Source organism: Podospora pseudopauciseta, chromosome 1 (genome assembly GCF_035222475.1).
Source record: "Podospora pseudopauciseta strain CBS 411.78 chromosome 1, whole genome shotgun sequence".
Classification (NCBI taxonomy): domain Eukaryota; kingdom Fungi; phylum Ascomycota; class Sordariomycetes; order Sordariales; family Podosporaceae; genus Podospora; species Podospora pseudopauciseta.
In genome coordinates this window covers 1,338,385-1,361,717 of record NC_085892.1, presented here as the reverse complement: position 1 = coordinate 1,361,717, position 23,333 = coordinate 1,338,385, and the positions used below count along the sequence as shown (strand labels likewise).

At 52.8% G+C, this 23,333-nt stretch overlaps 11 protein-coding genes across 11 annotated transcripts; 4 read left to right on the top strand and 7 right to left on the bottom strand.

The window, feature by feature from the left end:
* Positions 1–238: 238 nt before the first annotated feature.
* QC763_103485 (uncharacterized protein) lies at positions 239–1,250 on the bottom strand. Its single transcript, XM_062906912.1, has 2 exons — positions 997–1,250; positions 239–921 (listed from the first exon to the last, which is right to left on the bottom strand). The coding sequence occupies exons 1-2, from the start codon at positions 1,019–1,021 to the stop codon at positions 272–274; spliced, it is 675 nt and encodes a 224-aa protein (XP_062769809.1). The 5' UTR covers positions 1,022–1,250; the 3' UTR covers positions 239–271.
* QC763_103482 (uncharacterized protein) lies at positions 1,220–1,713 on the top strand (the record flags this gene model as incomplete). Its single annotated transcript, XM_062906911.1, has 4 exons — positions 1,220–1,259; positions 1,313–1,425; positions 1,513–1,585; positions 1,640–1,713. 4 exons carry the CDS (start codon positions 1,220–1,222, stop codon positions 1,711–1,713), a joined length of 300 nt encoding a protein of 99 aa, XP_062769808.1.
* QC763_0004340 (uncharacterized protein) lies at positions 1,695–2,197 on the bottom strand (the record flags this gene model as incomplete). Its single annotated transcript, XM_062905098.1, has 2 exons — positions 1,695–2,032; positions 2,086–2,197. The coding sequence occupies 2 exons, from the start codon at positions 2,195–2,197 to the stop codon at positions 1,821–1,823; spliced, it is 324 nt and encodes a 107-aa protein (XP_062769807.1). The 3' UTR covers positions 1,695–1,820.
* Positions 2,198–2,414: 217 nt separating this feature from the next.
* On the bottom strand, positions 2,415–3,446 carry rad1_2 (checkpoint clamp complex protein Rad1; the record flags this gene model as incomplete). The annotated part of the gene is made up of 1 exon (XM_062906910.1): positions 2,415–3,446. The coding sequence occupies one exon, from the start codon at positions 3,444–3,446 to the stop codon at positions 2,415–2,417; it is 1,032 nt and encodes a 343-aa protein (XP_062769806.1).
* Positions 3,447–3,543: 97 nt separating this feature from the next.
* rad1_1 (checkpoint clamp complex protein Rad1) lies at positions 3,544–4,037 on the bottom strand (the record flags this gene model as incomplete). Its single annotated transcript, XM_062906909.1, has 3 exons — positions 3,765–4,037; positions 3,649–3,703; positions 3,544–3,589 (listed from the first exon to the last, which is right to left on the bottom strand). Exons 1-3 carry the CDS (start codon positions 3,901–3,903, stop codon positions 3,544–3,546), a joined length of 240 nt encoding a protein of 79 aa, XP_062769805.1. The 5' UTR covers positions 3,904–4,037.
* Positions 4,038–4,180: 143 nt separating this feature from the next.
* Positions 4,181–6,350, top strand: GCN5_1 (histone acetyltransferase). Its single transcript, XM_062906908.1, has 2 exons — positions 4,181–4,472; positions 4,557–6,350. The coding sequence occupies exons 1-2, from the start codon at positions 4,338–4,340 to the stop codon at positions 5,604–5,606; spliced, it is 1,185 nt and encodes a 394-aa protein (XP_062769804.1). The 5' UTR covers positions 4,181–4,337; the 3' UTR covers positions 5,607–6,350.
* Positions 6,351–7,739: 1,389 nt separating this feature from the next.
* Positions 7,740–8,987, bottom strand: QC763_103460 (uncharacterized protein; the record flags this gene model as incomplete). The annotated part of the gene is made up of 1 exon (XM_062906907.1): positions 7,740–8,987. The coding sequence occupies one exon, from the start codon at positions 8,985–8,987 to the stop codon at positions 7,740–7,742; it is 1,248 nt and encodes a 415-aa protein (XP_062769803.1).
* Positions 8,988–9,168: 181 nt separating this feature from the next.
* QC763_103455 (uncharacterized protein) lies at positions 9,169–11,669 on the bottom strand. Its single transcript, XM_062906906.1, has 2 exons — positions 11,288–11,669; positions 9,169–11,219 (listed from the first exon to the last, which is right to left on the bottom strand). The coding sequence occupies exons 1-2, from the start codon at positions 11,371–11,373 to the stop codon at positions 11,033–11,035; spliced, it is 273 nt and encodes a 90-aa protein (XP_062769802.1). The 5' UTR covers positions 11,374–11,669; the 3' UTR covers positions 9,169–11,032.
* A 95-nt stretch (positions 11,670–11,764) lies between these two features.
* Positions 11,765–15,411, top strand: QC763_103450 (uncharacterized protein). The gene is made up of 2 exons (XM_062906905.1): positions 11,765–13,875; positions 13,942–15,411. The coding sequence occupies exons 1-2, from the start codon at positions 13,019–13,021 to the stop codon at positions 14,237–14,239; spliced, it is 1,155 nt and encodes a 384-aa protein (XP_062769800.1). The 5' UTR covers positions 11,765–13,018; the 3' UTR covers positions 14,240–15,411.
* QC763_103440 (uncharacterized protein) lies at positions 14,259–15,260 on the bottom strand. Its single transcript, XM_062906904.1, has 2 exons — positions 14,957–15,260; positions 14,259–14,895 (listed from the first exon to the last, which is right to left on the bottom strand). Exons 1-2 carry the CDS (start codon positions 15,177–15,179, stop codon positions 14,432–14,434), a joined length of 687 nt encoding a protein of 228 aa, XP_062769801.1. The 5' UTR covers positions 15,180–15,260; the 3' UTR covers positions 14,259–14,431.
* Positions 15,412–18,182: 2,771 nt separating the features above from the next.
* QC763_103430 (uncharacterized protein) lies at positions 18,183–22,792 on the top strand. Its single transcript, XM_062906903.1, has 4 exons — positions 18,183–18,979; positions 19,262–20,960; positions 21,045–22,393; positions 22,447–22,792. The coding sequence occupies exons 1-3, from the start codon at positions 18,746–18,748 to the stop codon at positions 21,344–21,346; spliced, it is 2,235 nt and encodes a 744-aa protein (XP_062769799.1). The 5' UTR covers positions 18,183–18,745; the 3' UTR covers positions 21,347–22,393; positions 22,447–22,792.
* The last annotated feature ends 541 nt before the right edge of the window (positions 22,793–23,333 follow it).

Genomic DNA, 23,333 nt, shown 5'->3' with positions numbered 1-23,333 from the left:
CTTGGCAACCCTGACTATGCAAACAGCTTGCTAATATCAAGCTTTAGTGGTGGCTTGAGGATTGTGAAGATGTTCAGTTTGGTGTCTCAAGCTTGGGCCACTTCAGGTTCGTTTCACCTTCAAGGGTTAGGGTAGGCGACGGCCCTTGAACCAGACATCATAGACGTCGAGGTTGACAAACAAGCAAAACCAGAAGTTTATTCATAGAGCATAAGCTAATTCCAGTACTAGTCATGGGTTCTACCAGCTAATATTCAGCGACAGCGACTTCTCACTGTTCCTCAGCACCCTCCTCGGTAGGCTGCTGCTCTTCTGCCGGCTGCTCCTCTTCGGCCGGCTGCTCTTCCTGGGCTGGTTCTTCTTCAGCAGCAGGCTGCTCCGTCTCCTGCCCATCCCCCTCAGGCGGGATTGGCTCACCATCATCAGCCTCCTCCTCAATATCCTCAGCACTCGGATCCAAACCATCGCCATCCGGAAACGTCAAGTACATGCAACCAACCGGCGTCTCCCTCTTGACATCCCCACCATGGGCACCCCGGTACTGAATATAGTTCGCCTCCCAGATCGGGCCCATCGGGCGGTCGTACTTGCCAGAGTTGAACATATAAAGACGATACAAGGCAGACTGGCCGTTGGGAAGCTCTAGCTCGATGTTGGGCTGCGTCTTCCACTCGCCTTTGAAGTGTTTCTTGTCGCGGCCGTAGTCGGCGACGATGAGGATGTTGCAGCCGGGAGCTACCTCGTGGACGGCATCGATGGCCTTGGCGATGATGGTCTCGCGGACGGCGAACTCGTTTTGGTCGCTGAGAGCCTCGGCGGCTGCCGCGCGCTTGATCCTGATGGCGGAGCCTTGGATTTCTTCGACGGCACTGACGGCACCCTTGACGGCGTCGACGACTTTGTTGAAGAGTTCAACTCCGCCTTGTGTGGCTGGGTTAGTTTGGAAGCCCAGTGTGAAGGGAGGTCAGAGCTGGGGAGTGCAGCAGATGTACTGACCTGAGGCAGCTTCAACGTATGACATGATTGCAGAATTGGTTGGGCGTGGGGGGCGGGAAAATGTGATTCTGATGAGTTGATGAGAGTTGCGAGTAGTAGTGGTTTCATATCGGACCCAGTGAGCACGATGGGCCTTCTTATAACTCTTTGGTCCTGAATATCAGCAGCATGATCTAGACCGTGGCCTCACGAAGCTGCCTGCCACCCTGAACGACACCTACCTATGCTCATTTCCAAGGCTCAGTGTGTATCAACACATCTAGGTGAATTACATAAGCTAGACCAGATATGCAGCCTGCTGAATAAGTTGTAGTAGACCAATCAACCCGGATCAATTCATCTTACAAGCTCACTGTCTATCTCCACGCCGCCATCGCCACATCTTCCGTCATCTCTACCCTGGTATTCTGGGGTGGTTTGAAGCTTCAAGTAAGCTGACTGGCAATTATGCCCGCTACTTTGACTTCTTGCTTGGAAGAGCAAAGCTAAAAAACCGTGTGATTTCGGGAGCTTGAGTGCGCTAGGCATCTCACATCAAACGCTTCGCTTGACCTTGTGCCACAGCCTCACGTTTCCTGCCGGCTGAAGAGTTTGGAAATACTGCCGGAAATACAAAGGAATATCATTCTGATAGGATAAGTAGTATACGACCACTACAGTTACCGCCAGATGATGAAAGAAGCCTCGCAGACGACCCCGCGCGACTCGGCCTCCTAATGCTGACATGATAAAGCCCTTCAATGAATACGTCGTGACCGAAAAGCAAAGAAAAAGAAAACTGCTATTTGGCATGACCGACCTTCTTCAACTCCCCAAGCCAACCCTCACGTAATCTTATGAATCCACCTCACCCTCGGAAACTCTCCCATAGTGTACACCTTCTCACCCAAATGCAACCGCATCCCGCTCGTGCTCTTCTGGTACCCAATCGCTACGAATTCCCCATCAGTCGCCACCAGCCCGTTGGGACCGTCGTAATCAACGACGGCAGCTACATGTGGCCCGGCTTCGTCCGAGTCGATTGTTAAATTCATGCCTGTGAAATGAAGCTGTCAGTAACCCATATTGTGGAAAGGATAATCAAACTACCAAAGCCGTCTTTGGCGTGCGCCATGACATCGGTGATGATCTGGTTGTCCGTCCACTTGAAGCATTCGATTCCAGAGTTGGCGACATCCTGACAACCCAAAGTTATCTCCATTGCTGTTTGGTAACGAAAGGCTGTTAAAATGTCAAATAGAAGCCCAAGGGGTTGCGGAAGAAATCACCAGAAGGTTTCTTGATGCTTTCTCCCACAAAACGCAGACTGAGACATGGGGTTCAACCAAGCTTTATTGCTTCTTCAGCCTTGTCTACCAAAAACCCCCATTTTATTGGCCGCCACAGCCCAAAGCCGTCCATACCACATCACCGCCAAACTACCCATCAACCTCCATCCCATGTTCCCCCTCCTCACACTCCGTCTCGTCGTCGTCGTCCTCCTCCCTATCAGCATAAGGCACAAACCTAAAGTCCAAAAAACACACCCCTCCCCCCTCCCCCCCCACCTCGACCAAAAACTGCATGCTCAACACCCCCTGCCCATCCCCTCTCAAACTAACCTTTGTCGCAATCCTCATCGCCTCGTTCGCCGCCTTGAGCATATCAAACTTGAAAGCCTGGCTCCACTTCTTCTTCCTCACGGAAAAAGTCTCGAGCAAGTCCTTTCCCTGCGCAAAATCGATCCCACCACTCCCCAAAGCACCCCCTACACTTGTAAGCTTGAGATAAGGCGCTGCTTTGCTAGCGGTAATTATCAATTTTTCTGGCGAAGCGGGCGCAAGTTCAGCCAGGGCATCCAGCAGCCACTTGGCCTGGGTGATGATCTTGAATCCCAAATCTTCAATGTCAAAGGGGATGTCCTCTGGGATTTCAGGAACATAGGTTGTGAGGTTGCAGGTCGTCTTCACGCTACCTTCTTCGAGGATGATGCTGAAGGGGTCACCTTCGGCATTGTAGGATAGCGAACAAGTGCCGTTGCTCATGCCGAGGGTCTGGTTGGAGAAGGCGTCGGAGCGGTAGTTGCGGAGGTTGGTGCTGCGGTAGGGGTCAATGTCTGATCTGGCCTGACGGGCGGCTGCGTCGGCGGCGCCAAAGATCTGAAGGGTTTCCAAGAGGGCGGGTAGGGATAGTTGAAATATGACCGATGGGGGAGGGGCATCGTCTTCGTCGTCGGGGTTGCCGTTGGATTCTTCGGGGGCGGGAATATTTGTGGTATACGAGGTAAAGAGAGATTTGTCCCAATGGGTGACGCCTTGCATCACTCTGGCGTGGTCGGTCGAGAAGCGGATTCCTTTCTCGGTGATCTCGACGTGGACTTTATTGGTGAAATTGATCGCTTTGAGTAGCTGATAGAGAAGTCTGGTTGAGCTGGTAACGGCTCGGAAGATAGGGGGGTCTGGTGCGTCCATCTTGGTCGGTGGGGGTGGTGGAAACGAGGAATGTCAAACAGGAATCGAATTGCTTTTGTGCGAAGGAAAGAATTATGGTACAGATTTCGAGGGTATCTTAAACGTAGACCCCGACCGCACAGAACATGTAAACCACACCAACCCTTTTGGATGTTAGAACGAATATCCCTATGGATCTGGACCAGGTGGGTGGAAAACGTACGCAAGCGACAACGACGCAGGCACAGCCAAAGTTGGGAGGCTCACTACAGACCGGTCTGTCGCAATGTCAGGGTTAGCAAGATGGTTTGCGCGGAGGAGCTGCGGGTGCAAGCATACTCAGAGCGAACGCGCCACTGAGGCCAAAGCCCAGCACCAGGAGAATGAAGGCCAAGAGAAACTGGTTGTCCTTGCCGATGGCGGGGGTGAACGGCGAGCCGGACGCAGCCTGCCAGACCTCGTGCAGTGAAGAATCCATGTGCTGTGATGGTGCTGGAGATGTGGTAGTAGACAGATGAAGGATGCAGAGTTGGTGATTGCCTGTACGGATAGGCTGTCGGTGCCAGCAGCTCTGGGACAGCTTCAATGGACGTGAAGCTGAAGCTCAAGAACGGGAACGTGTTCGAACCCCGAAACGGACTAATGCCATTCTCCACAGGCAGCAGCCCCCTGTCGGTGGGGCAGCCCTGCAGTCGCAGCCGGGGCCAGGCGCCGCAGCAAGTGGCAGCTTCGAGAACCGAGATCCACTTCTCTCCGCATCATCGTCGGAGCCATCGTCAATCGGCAACGCGACAACTTCCATCAATCCCCGGCGCTTGCCATCGAAATGAATGGCGCCAGAAGCTTGACAGCTTGAGCCGTCGCCCATATACAGCCCTCACTCGCTTTCATCCCGGAATCGCCGCGCGCAACATGGCTAAGGACACGAAGCGCAAAGCGACCGATGAGCCGACCTCTCCCACGGCGGCGAAGCGCGTCAAGGTCGACGAGTCAGTCGAGCCCGAGAAGAAGCCCCTCAAGGTTCCGGCAATCCCCTTTCCGGAAAAGGTATTTTCACTATTTGCTTTTTATGTTCCTTCCTGTCCTGGGGCTGTCTACGTGCCATAAGAAATATGCTAACTGACCCCTCAGCCAGCCGTAATCGAAGAGCGCAATGGCGAGATCGAGTTCCGAGTGGTCAACAACGACAACGAGCGCGAGAGTCTTATTATCCTTACCGGCCTGAAATGTATCTTCCAGAAGCAGCTCCCGAAAATGCCCAAGGACTACATTGCGCGCCTCGTGTACGACCGAACCCATTTGTCGATAGCCATTGTGAAGAAGCCTTTGGAAGTGGTAGGAGGCATCACGTACCGGCCGTTCAAGGGCCGCAAGTTTGCCGAAATCGTATTCTGCGCCATCTCTTCGGATCAACAAGTCAAAGGCTACGGCGCGCATTTGATGTCTCATCTTAAAGATTATGTGAAGGCGACCTCGGATGTGATGCACTTCCTGACCTACGCTGATAACTATGCTATTGGCTATTTTAAGAAACAAGGGTTTACGAAGGAAATCACGCTCGACAAGTCAATATGGATGGGTTATATCAAGGACTATGAAGGGGGTACCATCATGCAGTGCACCATGCTGCCGCGCATCCGGTACTTGGAGATGGGTCGCATGCTACTCAAGCAAAAAGAATGTGTCCAGGCTAAGATTCGGGCCTACTCAAAGTCGCACATCATTCACCAGCCACCAAAGCAATGGCAGAAGAACGGCGTTGCCCCGATAGACCCCTTGTCGATAGAAGCCATCCGCGCCAGCGGTTGGTCTCCCGACATGGACGAACTTGCCCGCCAGCCCCGTCACGGTCCGAACTACAACCAGCTTTTGCATCTCCTCAACGATCTCCAGAACCACCAGTCTGCCTGGCCGTTTTTGATGCCCGTCAATAGAGATGAGGTGGCAGATTACTACGACGTGATCAAGGAGCCGATGGACCTCTCGACAATGGAGACCAAGCTCGAGGCCGACCAGTACGCCACGCCGGAGGACTTCATCAAGGACGCCAAGCTGGTGTTTGACAACTGCAGGAAATACAACAACGAGACGACCCCGTATGCCAAGTGCGCGAACAAGCTGGAGAAGTTCATGTGGGCGCAGATCCGTGCTATCCCGGAGTGGTCACATCTCGAGTCTTAGTTGGGCGCGAAGCCACAGAAGCAGCAAAAGCCAAAGCGTGGGAGGGGTCGCCCACCGACAAGGCTTAGTTCGAGGAACAGTACTGTTGCAGCTCGGGCAGCGTCGGCATCGGCATCTTCACAGCAGCAGCAGCAGCAGCAGCAGCAAGAGGGTCAGCAGCAACAGCCGGAGCAACAGCCGGAGCAACAGCCACCTCGAGAGAGCCGTCTGCCCAAAGATGTCGACGGAGATGTCACAATGTACGATGCAAGTCTGAAGGCGTTGGAGCTCAGTAATGCGGATGAGAAGCAAGGGGAGCAGCAGTCAACGGTGTAGGATACCAAGCGTCGCTCTACGCGTCAACGGAAAGTTGCCAGGAGATAGGCGTCTTGAGCAAATCAGTGACCCATTTATCAGCATTATTTAAGGAGCTTGGGGGTTCAGGGTTGTGTTATGTCTTTGGCGTTTTATTTGCTGGGTGGTTGGGGCAGGATATCTATTTCTTTTTTGTGCGGTTATCAGGGTCAGGCTTTGGGCAGGTATAGGGTGGCAAATGTGTGTGTATGTATGTCTGGAGAATTTTGTTTTGGTAAGGGCACATGGTATTGAGATGCTATGAATTGTCTTTGTTTTGCGAGGTGTTATCTGCTCTAGTTGTTTGTTTATAGGAAACACATCAAGATAAATATGTACAGTGCAACACCCAAGCTGGGGGGGTTATTTCTGTCCCGTCTCCCAACTGCGTGCCGGGAAGGAGATGGACAACAAATGGGAGAGTGCTGTTTGGAATACGACCATACATCAAAGATACCTAATTGATGGGCCCTAAACCCTAGCCTCACCCTCCGCCGTGATCTCGATTAAAGAGCCTGATGGATCAGAAACAAATTAGCCCGAAAAGAGAAAAAAGACCCCAGAAATCGTAGTCCAACACCAGCTCAGTAAAAGAGTTGTCAATATCCATCTTCCTGCTGGATGAACAGTTATCCTCGGAAATATGCACAACCGGCTAAATATGGTCCGTGCGGCGACTGTCATACAGAGATGATGCACAATGAGAAGGGTTTATTCAAGAAAAATATTAATTATGCACCCTGCATAAACCTCCTCTCCCAGCAACCAGACACTTGGAGCCGCCCAGCGGTGAAAACAAAACACCACATGAGACGAAATAGATAACACAAACCGACATGTATCACCATACTCATCATGTACAGAGTGCGAGTGAGTATCAAGCATTACAACAGCGAGTACAATAAAAGCCCCAGATAGGTACAAAAGGGGACAGGTGTATATATATACACTCTAACAACCACCCCCTTTTTGCCTGCCGTGTGCTGGCCAAAAATTCTCTATGTACAACGAAAGCAACCCCGCTCCCTCCCCTATCTCAGACACCAAGTGTTGAGATGAATGCAGAATTAAGTTAGATATAATGATGATGATGACGATGATGATGATGATGACAATGACCAACTTCTGAAAACATTGCAAAAACGACACACACACACATAAACAGAAAGAAATCCCAAAAAAATAAATAAAAAAAAGACAAAACACCATCATGCCCACCTTTCCCCGTCACCCTCCAAAAAGGAAAAAAGTTTGATAGTATTCCCCGTAATAAAAAAAAACCGCTACACCTTATCTCTTCAATGCAGCCCATGCCTATCCCTCACCCTCCCCCAAACCACCCCTGAGATTTTATACAGCAAAAAACGAAAGACAACCACGCGCAATTTTTTTTCGACAAACAATGCGTACGGAAAACAAACCCCCATCCCCCCGCCTCCCTCAAAAAAAAAACCGGTTTCCAGGAACGCCAGCCAAGACGAGAAAAAGGATTCCATAGATTATGTAATGGCCCTGGGTATCGAAAACGTGCTTTTTTTTCTTCTTTCTTCTCTTCTCTCCCCCATTTCTCTTCCTCCTTTGTCAGTACAAATATGTGTGTACGTGTATGTATAAATGTACGGAAATGTTGCTTTCTGCTCCGGTCCTGCCTGAAGCAGACTGACCAAGGAACTCTCCTCAGCCCGCAAAAAGAAAAGATCGGGATGCTAAAAAGCGAGCATCATCTCGGCATGTCACAAAGGGGGATAACTCCGCTTCGTCGTCGTCGCCGTCCGTCATCTCCGTGAGAAAAGCTCACACTCATTGGTGCTTGAACGCAAGGTCACCAGTCGAGAAGAGCTCAAAATGGACGCGCTGGGTCAGCACGCCCTGGCTCTTGAGGTAATCTGACATCTCGAGCATGAACTGCTCGGGACCGCAGATGAAGTACTCGGTGCCGCCGTGGTTGAGGTGGAGGTCGTCGGGGTTGACCTTGGCGAGGTCCATGCGGAAGTCGTAGTTGTAGTTTACCCCCACCACGTCGCTCCCGGCAAGGTGTGTCTTGAAGATATTGGTGTGGAAGTTGGGGTTGGTGCGTCTCAGGTGTGTGATGTGCTCCTCAAACGGTACCGATTTCCTGGAGCCGTGGATCCACGAGATTGGCCTGTTGGGTTGTGTCGCAACGACTTCGTTGGCAATGGCGACCATGGGCGCAACACCGACACCGGCCGAGATGAGGACGATGGGGACGTTGCTGGAGTTGTTGGTGTCAAGGAAGAACTCGCCGGCGGGGTGAGAAACGTCGACCATGGTGCCAGCGGGCATCGAGTCGATCAAGAGGTTGGACACAACACCAGGATGAAAGTACGATTGTGAAACCGAGTTGGAATACCTGGCGCCTTCATCCCTCTTGACCGTAATGCGGTAGTAGTCAGGCTTCCACGCCTCACTGAGCGAGTACTGTCTTGACTGGAGATAGCCCTCCGGGCCGTTCACCCGCAAAGAGATGTACTGTCCTGGGAAGAACTTGGGCAACTTCTTGCCGTCTTGTGGCACGAGATAGAAGGAGTAGATATCCTCCGTCTCTGGCACCACCCGGTCAATCTTGAACTTGCGCCATGAGCTCCACGACTCAAAGTCTCTGTAAAGCTGCGCCTCCCGCCCAATGAGCATCTTGGCCAACAACCAGTACGCCTTCTCCCAAGCCGAGTGCACCTGCGGTGTCATTGCTGGGCCAAGCACCTCGGTGAAGGCCATGATCAGGTATTTGCCGACAATCTCGTAGTGTTCAGGCTGGATACCGAGAGAGCAGTGCTTGTTGCACATGCGCTCAAACTTGGGGATCAGCTCGCTGATGTGGTTGATGTTGGAGGCGAAGCTGAGGATGACAGAGGTCAAGGCACGCGGTTGCCGGCCATTCTTCTGGTTGACGCTGTTGAAGTAGTTGTTCAACTCCGGGTGGTCGCGAAGCATGTTCTTGTAGAAGATGGTCGTGATCTTCTCACCGTGCTCTCGGAGAGCCGGGATGGTGTCCTTGACCAGTTTTGATTGCTGATATGTGAGCGCCATTTTGAGCCAAATTGCTGCTGTCTGACGGCGTTTTGTGGGTGTTTGTGAGTGTACCTCCCCAATCGAATGTGTCCCTTGGACTTATTACCACTCGAGATGATGATTGTGATGTCGAGGTGGAAGTTGGTCAACCGATAAGTCGAGAAAACGAACGAACGGATGGACGGGGCGAGAAACCGGCGTGGGTGCCAAGCTGCTGCTGCTATTCTCTTGCTTGGCCTACAAATACTACAGAGCTGCTACTGTGTGAAAGACCAGCGGTCCTGCGGGCGCCGTGATGGGACATAGTGTTGACTATATACCACACAGGGTGAAACCGAAAAAGTGGAAATTGATGTTTTTTTTTTCAAGGGCGCGGCGAGTCATAGTCCGGCCTAGGTCAGCTAGCTCGTACGATAGTCGCGGCTCGCAAGGATGAACCAGAAGATTGCTAGATTGACATGTGTGTGCGAAGCGCTGTTTGGAAAAGTCTTTCCGTGTTGCGAGGGTCCCATCGCTGCCACTCGAGGCTGCCATGTGTCGTGCAGGGGGTGCTCCAGTCCCACGAGTTCCACTGCCGACACAACTTGGCGATGGCTTCAGCCTTGCGGGTCTGTGCCATGCCTGTCACAGGAGCCCATAGTCGCGTGGTTCTGTGCGGATTTTCGGACGCCACGCTCTTTCTGCTGCCCGAAAAGTCACCCATACGGGACTATTTGGAAATACACAATCTCCCATCACGACGGAGCAGAACCGTCTCCCACCTAGTGCCGGCTATTCATGAGGGACCTGGTGATATTATCCCACAAATATATTGCCATAGTTTCCACTCCCCGCTCTGCCAAGAGGTCGATTGCTGGCTAGGCCACTGTGTCGTCGGGCTTGCTGCCGTTTTGTGCGGATTTTCGAGGTTAATTTTTCTCCGAGCCCACCGGAATGGAATCGACGTCATCGGGATATGGGTACAGACAGGGATGGTGAATGGAATTTTGTCGATAGAGACAAATGAAGGGTTGACAGCAACGAGAGCCCGCTGTCACTGTCAGATTGCTGTCATATCCCCATCACAAGAGTTGCACCGTGGCCATGGCTTGAACCCGATAATTCCGACGAACCATGGCGTAAAGTTTGACGCCAGCTCAATAGACGAAAGCGCTCTTCTCGTGTTGTTCAGGCAATCTCCCAGGGTCCTGGATGGAATGGCTCGAGTCGGGGTGCGGCGGTTCGGCAGAAAATCTAGAAGGACACAAATCGAAAGATATCAATGGAGAGACTGGACACGGGGGTTCAGGTACCCCTGCTGTCGCCTCACCCATCACCCACCGAGACCCTGGTCCATCATGGGGACGTCGCTTCGGCAATCCGATATCGTATGACTTCGCCTGAAGCCTCGGTCATGGCTGTTTCTTTTGCTGAGGAAGACGTCGGCGCGAAACCTAGCGAAAGCCGTGCAACTTGGCGGCTCCAGTTGCAAATCTCCAAAGAGATGAGCATCAAGCGAGGTGTCAAGTCTCCGTTTTTGTCAAAAAAGGAAAGCCGCGGGAAGCCACGCATGGCATGACGGATCGTTCCGTTCGGGCCTGATTGACGTTGCGGTTGGAGGGCTGGTGAGCTACGCCATGGCAAATCGTTCGAGAAGACGGTTCGAAGAGGCTAACGCAGACATGGTGAAACGTTGAATTGAGGGGAGAAGCGGTCAGCGGATTGCTGAAGCCAGTTTGGCGCGTCAGCTAAGCATCATCAGCCTCCACACACAGGAGCCACTCTTTGCCCACTGTGCCAATGACCCTAACCCCCATCTGGCGACATGTTCACATCACCATCAGCCATTTCTGAAGGAATTCGTGACCATCTGCTGAGATGCTCTCTCCACCAGAGAGTCTTGCCGTCTTTCCGATCGCCGATTGGTGGCTTCTAGCTGCACCGGTATTCGTAAAAAAGCAAATTACTACGCATGAGGGTCCACTGTCGGGAATGAATAATAGAAGGCTATCTGCAGATCCCCCGATTCGAACGGCTGGGAACAACGTTAAACCACTCATTATGGCGCTGTGGGGATATGGATATCAGCGAGAAAAAAATATCTGTTCTTGTTCCGCCCGTTGTGTAGTGTGCGGTGCCGTCCCGTCCGGAGACGGAGCTCCGGAGGTTGTCGTCAAGGCAAAGAGATCAGCGACCCGGCGGGTCTTCCCGAAAGCACGGATTCTTGGCCCGCACCGACACAACCCGAGTCCCTTTTGGGGAACCTTCCTCCTACCGTTGATTAGCGCGCTCGTCGCAGCTACGCCAAACCCCATGCTAAAGGAACCATCAGCACAAACCTATGCCAGGACCGGACATTGCTGCTGTTGCTGCTGGCGCCGCTTCTTTTGCTCCAGCTGGCTCTCTTTGGGTGCAAAAGGAGCATCCATACGAAGGCCGATAGTTCATGCTTATCAAGAGCAGCATGTTACAGTGGGCCGCTGAGTCATGATGAAACTCGGCCGTTGAGGTATTGGTGTTGATAACAGGACATAGGAAAGGCAAGGGCCGCCGCGGGATATTGAAAGGGGCATCTTAGAGGGCACCATGGCTCGTGCGGGTTACCTGAAATACTGAAATAGCAATTCCATCGCAACTTGAGCCGGCGCAAAGAATGGGGGTTTCTTACGTAAGGTCGCATGTCGGAGCCGGAATGCGCAACCTGCATGCCGGATGGCCCCCTGGACCGGGCACGCTGCGGAAGATGAGCCTGGTTTCGGAAGATTTCCAGGAGGGCCGACCTGCCTTTTCATTCCCTTGATCAACTCGCAACGAGCTCACGGAGATGCCGAACGCGGTTACGTTACCCGGCATGCAGAAGCGGGGGATCCGGGCTTGGCGACCGAACCCCTCTATAGAAAGAACATTTCAGCGAATGTCTCGCGAAAATATCAGAGAACGGGGGAACAAGGTTCGCGATGGCCATGTCTCAACAGGAATCGAGGATATCGAACTGCGATATGGTGGGACAGAGAATACAACTGCCGAGAAGGTGTGTACCCCAAGATAAGTGGTCAGCGCGGGAACCATGGCGGGAGCGACTTCAATCTTTCCGGTGGTGTAGACAATGTCTATGTGGTGGGTAGGACAGCATCCGGCCCAAGCCGCGAGCCGGCTGTTTCTCTCCTGTCCTACCTCACACTTGCCATGGCTCGAGGGGCAGAATCTCCTCCATTCACAACAGACTGGTAATCGATGTGATGGTGGTAGAAAGTAACCCAGCCTGTTGGCTTCAAGCCAATAGGCGCGGATACAGCGAGCCAGTCGCGATCTGGACCAACTGGGACCTGGTTCGGGATTTATCAAGGTGCATCTCGTGCAGGTTGACTTGTCACCTTGAGATGTACGCCGCTCGATCGGGACGCTTTGTGATAAAAGGACGCTACTGAGAATCACACCCCTCTAGCTGCTTTCTCGACTTGCTGCAGCTATAGCTCCGCTCTCTGCCACTTTCGACATCAACTGTGCGAGTGGGGTGCCCGAACCACTGGCCAGCGTCATTCTACCATCAGTCAACATCATGTTGTGTGCTGAGACCACTGTAGGCCACGCGCCCAGATATCTACTACCCCTCGGCCCTTCCTCAAGAGGAAAACCCGTCGCTGCTCCAAAATCCAATGCTCCCTCGAGCTTTCCCCACATCGAGGTGATCGGCGTTTAGCTGGGCGGTCTCGAATCTGCATCTCGATGCTGTAGCAGTGGGAGGAGGCAACCACGTTTGATATTGCGTGCTACTGCGGTTCTTGATACGGTTCAGGCCCCGTTCTATTGGACTTGGGTGAGTGGGTAGGGTTGGATCTGAAGTTGACCGGTCCAGGGCCATCTCACCGGTTGCATGACACGGCGTTGTTAGCTGCACCGTATCCTGGGGTTGTGCCGGTTCGGACTTGAATCTGAGGCTTGAGGATCGAGTTGAGCTGGCAGATAGGGGCCGAGAGGGGAATCTGAAAGAGGAGGGTGGTTGATCATCAGAATTGGCGTATGATGTGTACCTATGTGTATCAGATAGACTCGCGCTAAGATGTGGTCTAATGCAGGGACCTGAGAGGCTTGAGAGCCTATATAACAGTCTCCGTGTATCATTGTTGCCTCGACTTCACATTCCTCCAAAGACAAGCGAGACAACTGCTTGCGACACAAAGCCTCACTCTCGGAAGCCCCCACAGACCCTCAGGAGACCAACACCCCAAGAACGTGTCAGAAAGCCACAAAAAATGGCCTCCCTCCTCCCCAGAACTGCCTCCAGAGCGGCCAGATCCATGACCTTGCGACCTGCCACCTCACTCCCCAGAAACAACCCACTTCATATCACCCGTCAGACCACCACCATCCCCCTTCCCAACACCACCCGACCCTTCTCCTCCTCCACCTCCCTCCAAACCGACTTAACCCAACCCCCTTACTCCCCGCCGTTCAAAGACCTCTTCACCCTCCAAAACCACATCATCCTCATCACCGGCGGCGCCCGCGGCCTAGGCCTAACCCAAGCCGCAGCCCTCCTCTCCGCCGGCGCCAAAGTCCACGCCCTCGACCTCCTCCCCCCAACTCCCGAGTTCCTCTCCGTCCAGCAGTCCTTCCCCTCCGGCGCCCTAACCGCCCACCAAGTTGACGTGCGTGACCAATCCGCCCTGGAGACCATCGTCGGCGGCATCGCAGAAAAGGAAGGGAAAATCAACGGCCTGGTCGCCGCGGCAGGGATACAACAAGAGACGCCCGCGCTCGAGTACAAAAAGGAAGATGTCGACAAGATGATGGGGGTGAACGTTACGGGCGTGTTCATGACCGCGCAGGCGGTGGCGAGGGAGATGATTGCACGAAAGCAGAGGGGGAGTTTGGTGCTCGTGGGCAGCATGAGTGGGACGGTGGCGAATAGGGGGTTGATTTGCCCGTGAGTTTTTCTTCCCTCTTTTCTGATGAGCATGCTTGGGGATGCTAATGAGATGATCATGAATAGGGCGTATAACGCCTCCAAGGCTGCGGTCTTGCAGCTTGCGAGAAACCTCGCCGCGGAGTGGGGTGAGCACGGCATCAGAGTTAACTCGCTTTCGCCCGGGTACATCGTCACGGCTATGACGGCAGGCTTGTTCGACGCCTTTCCCGAACGGAGGACCGCCTGGCCGGATGCCAACATGTTGAAGCGACTGAGCTATCCGGAAGAGTACAGAGGCGCGGCCATCTTTTTGCTCAGCGAGGCAAGCAGCTTTATGACGGGGGCTGACTTGAGAGTGGACGGAGGGCACTGTGCTTGGTAAACTTGAGCTGGGGGTTGAGTTCAAAGACGGGTATCGTATGGTATTTGTACAGGAAGAGACGTCCTATCTCTTCGTTCTTCCTTTGGTTTCTAGTCTTACAAGAGGGAGTTCCAAGGGTCTGATAGCCTACGCCGGCAGGAGCAGGACTTGGTATAAGAAGTTGCTTTCTTGTCCCTTTTTACTTGCTTATGCTCATGAGGCGATGGAGAGAAAGTCCCTTCCGAGCTTAGCCACGACCCCCTTTTTCAGCCCTAGTTGTTTCTCAATCGCCTGATCTGACTCGCCCTGTTCACTCAGGACGAAGATCTTCTTAATGGTGCCGATATCCAAGAGCTCCTTCCCTTGATGAGTAGACTTGCCCCAGTCCTCCATCTCCCGCTTTGCCTGTTCCTCTAGCCGCCTGCGGTTTTCCAGCGCTCCAAGAGTAGGGTTATTCTTCGCCGAGGGAAACATGGGGCCGGAGATGGACTGAGAAATGCCTGAAGCGTCGACTAGCGGCGATGCTATTGAGGAGGGGGAGTATGTTGGGTTAGGCTGGACAGCGCCCATTTGTTTGAGGCGCGAGGCAAAAGCGGTGGATGGGTAATCTGAGGGGGTCTTGTCTGGGTTTGCGGAGTAGGAATCTTGTTTCGAAGATGGAGAGGGTCGACCGGCGGCTTTGGGTAGGTTGTTAGCACATAATGTTGGTTGGATATCTGTCGGAAAGGCAGTACTAACACTCATTCTTCGTGACAGAGGGCCGTGGCGCAAGTTGAGTTGTGGACTTTGGGGGTACAGCCTGTGTTTGCGCTCGAGATGCTGGAGATGGCGTTGGTGGTGTTGTTGATTCTGGAGCTGCATTTCTCACAGCTGTGAGAGACGAGGGGGTCGCGGATCCTGGAGCTCTGGTCGGAAACTTGCGCACAGCATTCTGTGCTGGTTTGGAGCTTGCGCCGCCCATTTTTGAAGCCGATATCTTCAGGGAAATATCGTGCTTGGAGAGAGTCAAAGTTCGCAACTTTTCCGTTTTGCGATTGGCGATGGGGTGCAACGTCATTGATACAGAAAGAGCTTCAGCCACAGTCTATTTAGTGCATGTGGCTGATTTTTGAGCTCTCGCCACCTCCTTAGGTAAAAAAAGGGGTAATCACCACCATCATCACTTTGCATCCAAATTAGATGTGAGCTAAGTCAATGCTTTTTGAAATGATGATGAATGTGTTGCATATTCTATTTGAGTTGTATTACTATAGTTCGTCTACGAAGCTAACTATCCGCGTCAAAGCCCTCTAAATGTGCGTATGGCTAGAGGCACCTACGGTACCCCATGCACCTTTGTTACAGACGGAGTAATTGATGTTGATTTTGAAATCCTTGTTATAAAATCTAGTTATCTCAACGAGATTCTTACTTTCCACTCTCTGTGCCACCAGAGCTGGAAGGGACGGTTCCTGTCACCCTGTCGGTTGCCTAAGCTGCCCTGTTACCCCTTCACTCTCGCTCCAGTGAACATGTCTAGCGCAATCAGATTGGTTTCACCATCGAAATAATTGTCAAAATTCGCAGGCCCAGCCGCACCCTGGAGACAAAATAACTGCCAGTAATTCTTTTGTCCAGGGCGTGGGCTGTAAAACGCACCAGCAAGGACAGGACATGACCATGCTGTTGCCATGACAGAGTGACGAAGGTATCAACCACCCTTGTACAGGATTCACTTCGATGTATTCTGCCGTGGCGGCCGTCAGCGGTCATCGTTCTTCGGCACTATTCGAAACAATTGGCCCCAGAGTACCGTAAAAGGCTGCTACGGTGAGCTGAAATAAAAGGCAGCTTATCAGGCAGCAATGTGCCTTCGGTCCACGAATTAACGCAACAACCACGGCCTCATAGTCTTCTTTTCAAATAAACGCGTCAAATCACCTGTGTCTGCCCTATATGCGGGAAGACGTGGCGGTGATATGTCCTCGCCTCCCTCCCCACGGTAGGTCTGCAGCCACCCCCGGAGCATCGCCAGATCCGGCCAGTTGCAGCGAGCGAAATAGCATTCTCGACAGATCCTTTGTTAAATCACCAATCCTTCTCGCCTCTCGGCGTGTCTCGATAGCCGCCAATGGCTTCCGGAGGGAGAACCAACAGCCGACCTGCAGAAATATGCATGTTGGCCCAGAACATCAACCAACAGCACACGTGGGTTTGCTGTTGTTGTACCGGTACCAGTACTGGTACATCTCCCACCTGATCGCGGATACGCATAGCACTTGAAATTACAGACAAGTAACAGACAAGCAAGCACACCACAACCCCATACAATCTTCGACTCATGGCACCACACCCTCTGTATCGAACCGATTCGTCAGCCGTTCCTGCAAGCCAGAGCATGCTACATGCATCAAGGGGCCAGACCGTGATCTCATCTCCTAGGGCTGCGTCTTGGTTGTCTATCATCTCCGCCTGGGCGGCGGAATTCATCTCCACGGCGGCAACCCTCCTCCATGGCTCTGGCCCATAGCCATGGGCTATTGGACAGCAGCAACAGGAGATCAACATGGAACAGGAAAAGTCTCCGGGCCGCTGTCAGTGATCAGGGTGAATGATGGGGGCGAGGACGCCCATCTTCCAACCTCGAGGAACCCAGACGCAAAAGTCATTTTTGGAACTTTGCCATACTGTGCAGATACAACACAGGGAACACAGTGCTGATGTGCTGTGAAATTGCGACGTGGTTGTTCTCAGCACCATCACTCGGCCACCTTCACGAGATCCCAAGCTCGTAGCTGTTTCAAATATCACTCGTCGAACCAGGGGTACAAGGCGATAAAAGATGGTAGCCGCGAGAACCAAGTGCGGCGGAGGGGAGCACCATCAAACTGTGCCAGGTATTATTTCGGGTACCAAGCTCCAGGATGGTCGACTGCTGCCCCCCCTCCCAGATCAATGGTTTTGACCGGTCGGGGAGATCGGCGAGGAACTTGTGACGGACCTTGTTAGCAGCCGAGACGTTACAGATACTGGAAGTAATAAGTTCCTATGTGCAGACCGCTGCAGTCCAACCAGGCAGCCTGAAGGGTCTTCAAGATATTGCGAAGGGTGGCGGTGACGAGAAAAGTAGAATAAAACCATTGCTCCTGGATATCAGGCCTCTACCAGGGTGCCCAAAAAGGATATATCTTGATAGAAACAAGAAGGCGGCCGCAGTAATTAACTGATCTCCGTACGAGCAGACCACTCGGATATTCGCGACGTGGTGAAAGATTGCCTGCTGAATTCAGAAGTCCTCGGAAATTAATTGCCATGATACCTTTGAGTTTTGCCGAACGTGAACATGATAGCTATTTCGACGAAAGGGCGGTTGATAAGGCGCAACGCGTCCAACGTCAAGACCGTTTTGGGTGACGGACGAGCGGTAATCCACAGAGCAATTGCGCCATGGCTAACGATCGCCGTCACCGGCCGCTAATTGTATAAGACGATTGAATAGCTTCCTGTTCGGGAAGAGTAGGAAAAGAAACGAAGCTAATGGATACCCACTTCAGCCTTGCGGGGAGGTTGAAGTCCGAAGCCAAAGATCCATCTGGTCTCATATGAACCCCTGGCAATCCAGTTAGCTCTCTCTCTCTCTCTCTCTCTCTCTCTCTCTATGTCCATGTTCTATTGTCACCGCAGGTAAATCTAGGTGGCGTTACAAAAGGTGGACAGAAGACCTTGATATCAATCAAGGGTTAGGGTTGTGAACCAAACCACCCTATCCCAACATCACCACCACCCAGAACATGGATTGACTTGGATTGGGCAAGTGACCTGATGGCAGGAGGGATCCTTGGCAAAGACTCGGCGTGGAGGCACAATGGCCTTCTTGTCCCACCAATGTCGTTGACGACTGCTGTGTTTCTCTGTGTAGCCGTGTGCCAGGAGTGTGTTGTCTGAGATGGACAGTGATACGCACCACAGATTAAATGTCAACGACGAGAACGACTCTTGGAGTGATTGACATGGCGACATGCAGGGCCCATTGCTGCACACGTGGAGGGGAGCAACCGAGTCATCCTGTTGTCGAGATGAGGCCACCTGGCGGCCAATCAGATGTTCAGATCAATCCCCGCACTTTTTGAAAATCTGTGCTGAAGCTCCCCCCGCTCGTTTTGAGCCCCCGCCCGTACAAGGAAAGGTTTGGCGGCCAAAGACTGACCAGCCTTCCGTAAATCGGCTTTTTCACCTCCAGAACTCGCACATCGCATCGCGCGAGACCGGACCACCTAGACCACCCGTCTGCCCGTATACGTAGTCTTGTTACTTGCCGCGGCCATCAGCCTATCTGGATACGTCCCATTCCGTCACGGCCGATTGGGAGCCCACGAGCCCACACACGTCTGATCGCCTGATTACACCGACATTGGGCCCCCCCCCCCACCACCACCCGAGACCACCCGGAACACCACTGCCTGCCTTGCTACTTGCTATCGAGGCCTTGGGTCGCCTTAAGTGAAGTTGGATTGGGCCGACATCGACCAGACCTGATCTGCCGGCAGCATGGAAAGCCCCGAGTTTGCGGCTGGCATGCGGAGCCATGGCGCGAACGGCGCTGGTCCTCACAAGCGGAAACGGAGCATCATCGACAGCAGCCCGGCTAGTCTGCTGGACAACGACCACGACGACCAAGACGACGACCACCATGTCACCGAGCGTGGTGATGCCTCCCCCGAGGCCAAGGGCCGCCGCCTACCCGGTGTCAAACGTGCCTGTAATGAGTGCCGCCAGCAAAAGGTGAGAACAGCATCTCGCTTACTTTCATCCCCAGGCCCAGGGTCTTTTGAGTCATCATCCCATCCACATCCAACCGTCAACCCGGACCCGGTGCCGAGTCTGGCCCCGAGTCCACTTGTCTATATGCCCCTAAATTATACTCTGGCTGCCGGCCGGCCGTCTCCGTTCTCCGGCCCGGTCTCCGGAGCGCACCCTCCCGTCATCTGTTTGGCGTTTTGTGTCTAGTAGTAGTCTGCTGTTCGTTCTCGACTAACCTCTGTATCCGCATTCTCCCCCCTCCAGCTGCGCTGCGATGTCGTCCAGGATCCCTTTCAAGGCTGCTCCAGGTGCAACCGCCTCAAACTCGAGTGCAAGATCGAGTCCAACTTCAAACGCATTGGCAAAAGGTCGAAGCATGCCGAGATGGAGAAGGAGATCGACAAGCTACGTCGTGCCGTGCAGGCGGCCAAGGCCCAGGGCTTTACGGTTGAGGAAGATGATGAGGCTATCCACTCGCAGCTGCAGTCCCCCGTCGTCGCCAGCCAGTATACGCATACCCGCAATCCGTCCCTGATGGGTTCTGACGAAGCTGTGTCATCCTTGCTCCATCTCAAACGGGGCGGCTCCTATACGATACCTCGCATTGCCCGCGAGCTTGACGACTTTCGAATCACAGAAGAACATGAAAGTCTGCTGTTCAGCCAGTTCTTCAACTGCTATCATCCATTCTTACCATTTCTGAATCCAAACCAGACACCAGACCAATACTATCAACAGCACCCGTTACTGTATTGGTCCATCGTTGCGGTTGCGAGCAGGAGGTTTCTGCCCGATCCCACCATCCTCACTAAACTCTCGGGTCCCCTGACAAGATATCTCTGGACAACCATCGGAGAGGTTCCACAGAGCTACTACGTTGTCAAGGCGTTATGTCTGCTCTGCACATGGCCGTTGCCTACCAGCACTACATCATCCGACCCCACGCACATCCTTTGCGGGGTGCTGATGAAGATTGCCACCGGCATCGGACTGCACCGGCCCAACCACATCAACGACTTTTCTCGAGTCGCCGTCGAACTCAACAATGATGGCCTGCACGACCGTATCAAGACTTGGGCAGTGTGCAATATTGTTGCACAGACGATTGGTACAGGGTATGGTCAGCCGGCTTCGACGCTGTACGACTGGACGTTGGCTGTTCGCGGCGGCGAATCAGGACTTTTCTCTTTGGGGCCCGAGCTGGAGGCAAGGCTGCAAATAGAACGCTTCTGTGACAAGGTATCCAAAGAGATGTATAGCAATGCCAGCGACCCCAGAGGTGTCGCGGGCGACGAACACCGCGCCATGTTGATGCGTGTGTATCGTCGCGAGTTCAACGAGCTCCAAGCTTCCATTCTGTCACAGAACCTCTCACCCATCATTAATCTTCACTTGCGGGCAGCAGGTCTTCATCTCCGCCTGGCTGGTTTCTTTGACTCCAGTAAAACACCCGCGTACCTGGACGACCTGATGGCTCTTTGGCGGGCCACCACCAGCTATCTTGACTACATTCTGGAGGGCGATTCGCAATCGCAGTCGCAATGTCCTCAAGAGTATCAGTACCAAGTCCGCGACTCCTATTTCCTTCAGTATGCTACCAACTACATTCAGCAAATGCTGGTCGCAGCCGGGTTCGCTTTGCTCAAACTTATGCGATCCTTCTTCGCTAAACAGATCGACTTTGAACGGGGCAGAAACCTGTTCCACGGCGCCATTCGAGCCATCAGAACCACCAGCGTGATTCAAAACGACTTGAACTGGCGGTTAGCTGAACTGATGGTGCAGATCTGGAACGGCGCTCGTATCGACGCCATCAGCCCCTCATTCCAGGCCAACGATAACCCAGAGATCGACGACAGCTTGCAGCTAAAAGTCCGGTGCCGCCATAGTATGAGCTTGGTATTTGACTCGATTTGGCATTGGCGAGAAGAGTACCAAGCAAGAGGTCGGGGTACGCTCGATGGTAAGTTTTGATGCTTTTCTTTTGCCTGCTCTTTCTTTTCCTCCCTCCCCTACCGAATCACTCCAAGCTAAATGTCCTTGGTAGCTCTCAAGCAGCCTACGCACCCTGATTCAGCTAATGAATCATCAGCCTCTTCGACTCATCTCGACACCACTTTAGCTCCTCCACCGCACAGCATCCCCGCAAACTTGGGAATCGCAACGTCGAACGGCGCCCTCACGCCCAGCGCAGGCGGTTCCGCCCTCGGTGGTGGCGGTGCCATGCTGGACGGTTTGCCCTATGGCAACGCCACCACCACCTATGATGTCTGGGATCCCCAGCACTGGATGCTGGACGGTTTGATCGACTTCAACTACACTTTTGTCCCTCCCATCGATGCTAATTAGTGTGCCGCTCATGGGAAGACCGACACATCGTCAGTTGTTGTAAGAAATACTTAGCTTGCGAAAGCAAGCGCACAGCATGGTTGGTTTTGCCGTCACTTTTGGCATCTTTTTTGGGCAGATTGTTTCTTTGAACGAAGTATATGTTTTTTTGTTTTCTTTTCAAAACCTCTGCGTTTCTGTGGTTATTATTTTTTATGAAATACCCCACCACTATATTTTGGCGCACATAGTAATGAAATGGGTAATTTTCTGGTTGGGATCTGGTCAGGTGGTCAGGCAGGTAATGTTATAACATTGGGTTTTGGTTATGGTCGGAAAAGAAAAGCACCAGTTCAAGTTTGAAAGACGGAAAGGAGTAACCTGTAGAGGGTTGTTCGAAGCGAGAAGGATTGGCGCGAATTCATCATATCAGAGCCAGTTGCACAAGCGGAGCACGAGAAGAATGATACAGCACCTACTCATAGCAAGACCGCCGGTGTGTTTGTTGCGAGCAAGGCTTATGTGACTGTATTCAAGAGCCCATTCTAGGAGCACCTTTCCAGGTTTCCAAGTCTCGTTCAAGCACCTGCCAGACAGCCTCATGTGTCACAGCAGGGCCGCTCCCGCCTGAGACTCAGCTCTCGGTTCGGTCATGTCTCAGCTCTCCATGACTGGATAGCAGTGATACCTCCAGCCCCTTTCTTCCCCAGATCTTGTCTCAGGGGGAAGTCGAAGGATTGGCGGAGGTGGCTTGGAGGCATACTTCTAAAACTGCCGTTCCCCTACCAATCTCATTTTAGATCGCCTGCTCTTCTATTATTTTTCTCCTTATTACGAAACGTTCACTGCCCATTCCCTCCCTTCTTTCCATTCTTATCAGTTTGCTTTGATGAGGAAAGATTGCATGATTGGATCACAACAAGCCAATTTCACTATTTTGATCCTCTTTTGCTTCTTGTTTCCCTTTTCAGACTTGAGAGTGGTTTGTTGCTATCTCTGAGGGGCTGAACCACGCTCGTAATTGCTTGCTACCCCATAACGTAGATTGATCCATCTCGGCAGGCGGTGGTAAGGTAGTTATCATGAACACACACACAGCCACACACTGGCCTCTCGGTAAGGTAAATTTGCATCCCTGAAAATCTGCCTCATGATACAGGCCACCACCACCACCACCACCTACCTCACTGCGCCAGGCCGCGCAATTCAAGCTTCGTACACTTTAACCAGACAGAATGGACGGACAAGACCGCCAACAACCACCGCCCGCCTGCCTGCCCTTGTTGTTCATCCCATGTCTCCGCTCAAGTGTCTCAACAGCGCCGCTTCTCGCGTGGCGACCTCGCCGCCGCCCCAAACCCAAGATAGGGAGGATTCTGGAAGGGTGAACTAACAAGGTTGGTAACCCACCGCGGTGAAGACCTGTGAGCTACTTGAGCTAACAAGAGACGGGAGGGCGCATGGCAGACGTTGGGGGGGGGGGGATGAGCTAGCTTATTGTGAATGTGTTTGTTTATTCACGGTTAACAGGATACCATACCTGTTTCGAATGGAATCAAGCCTTGTGCGCTCCAAGCCGTCGTCACCTTTTCATCATGTAGAGATCTTGTGTTTGTATGGCGTGCCGCCCCCAAGATGATGATAGGGATATGTAGGGTTCTCAGCCACAAAAGTCTTGTCTTTTTTTTTTTCGTTCATATTTACGATTCGATGGTCAGGTAAGGTAGGCAATCAACCCCCAAGATGCTGCAATGACAACGCTGCTGTGTTTAAGCGCCAAGACAGGACGTTAACCTCTGATGGAATATATCTCTTTTCAGAGCAAGAAATCTAACTGGTCGATCTGCTTTTGGGGTTAAAGCAAGCAGGTACAATGCCAGCACTAGGTATTTTGCGTGGGTGAGAAAAAAGAACCTCCTCTCTTTCGGCAATGACCGTTGCGGCGGCGCTGGGGGTGCCGCCGGGCGGTTATCGAGAGCTAGAGCTAAAACTGTTTTAGTGCGCATAT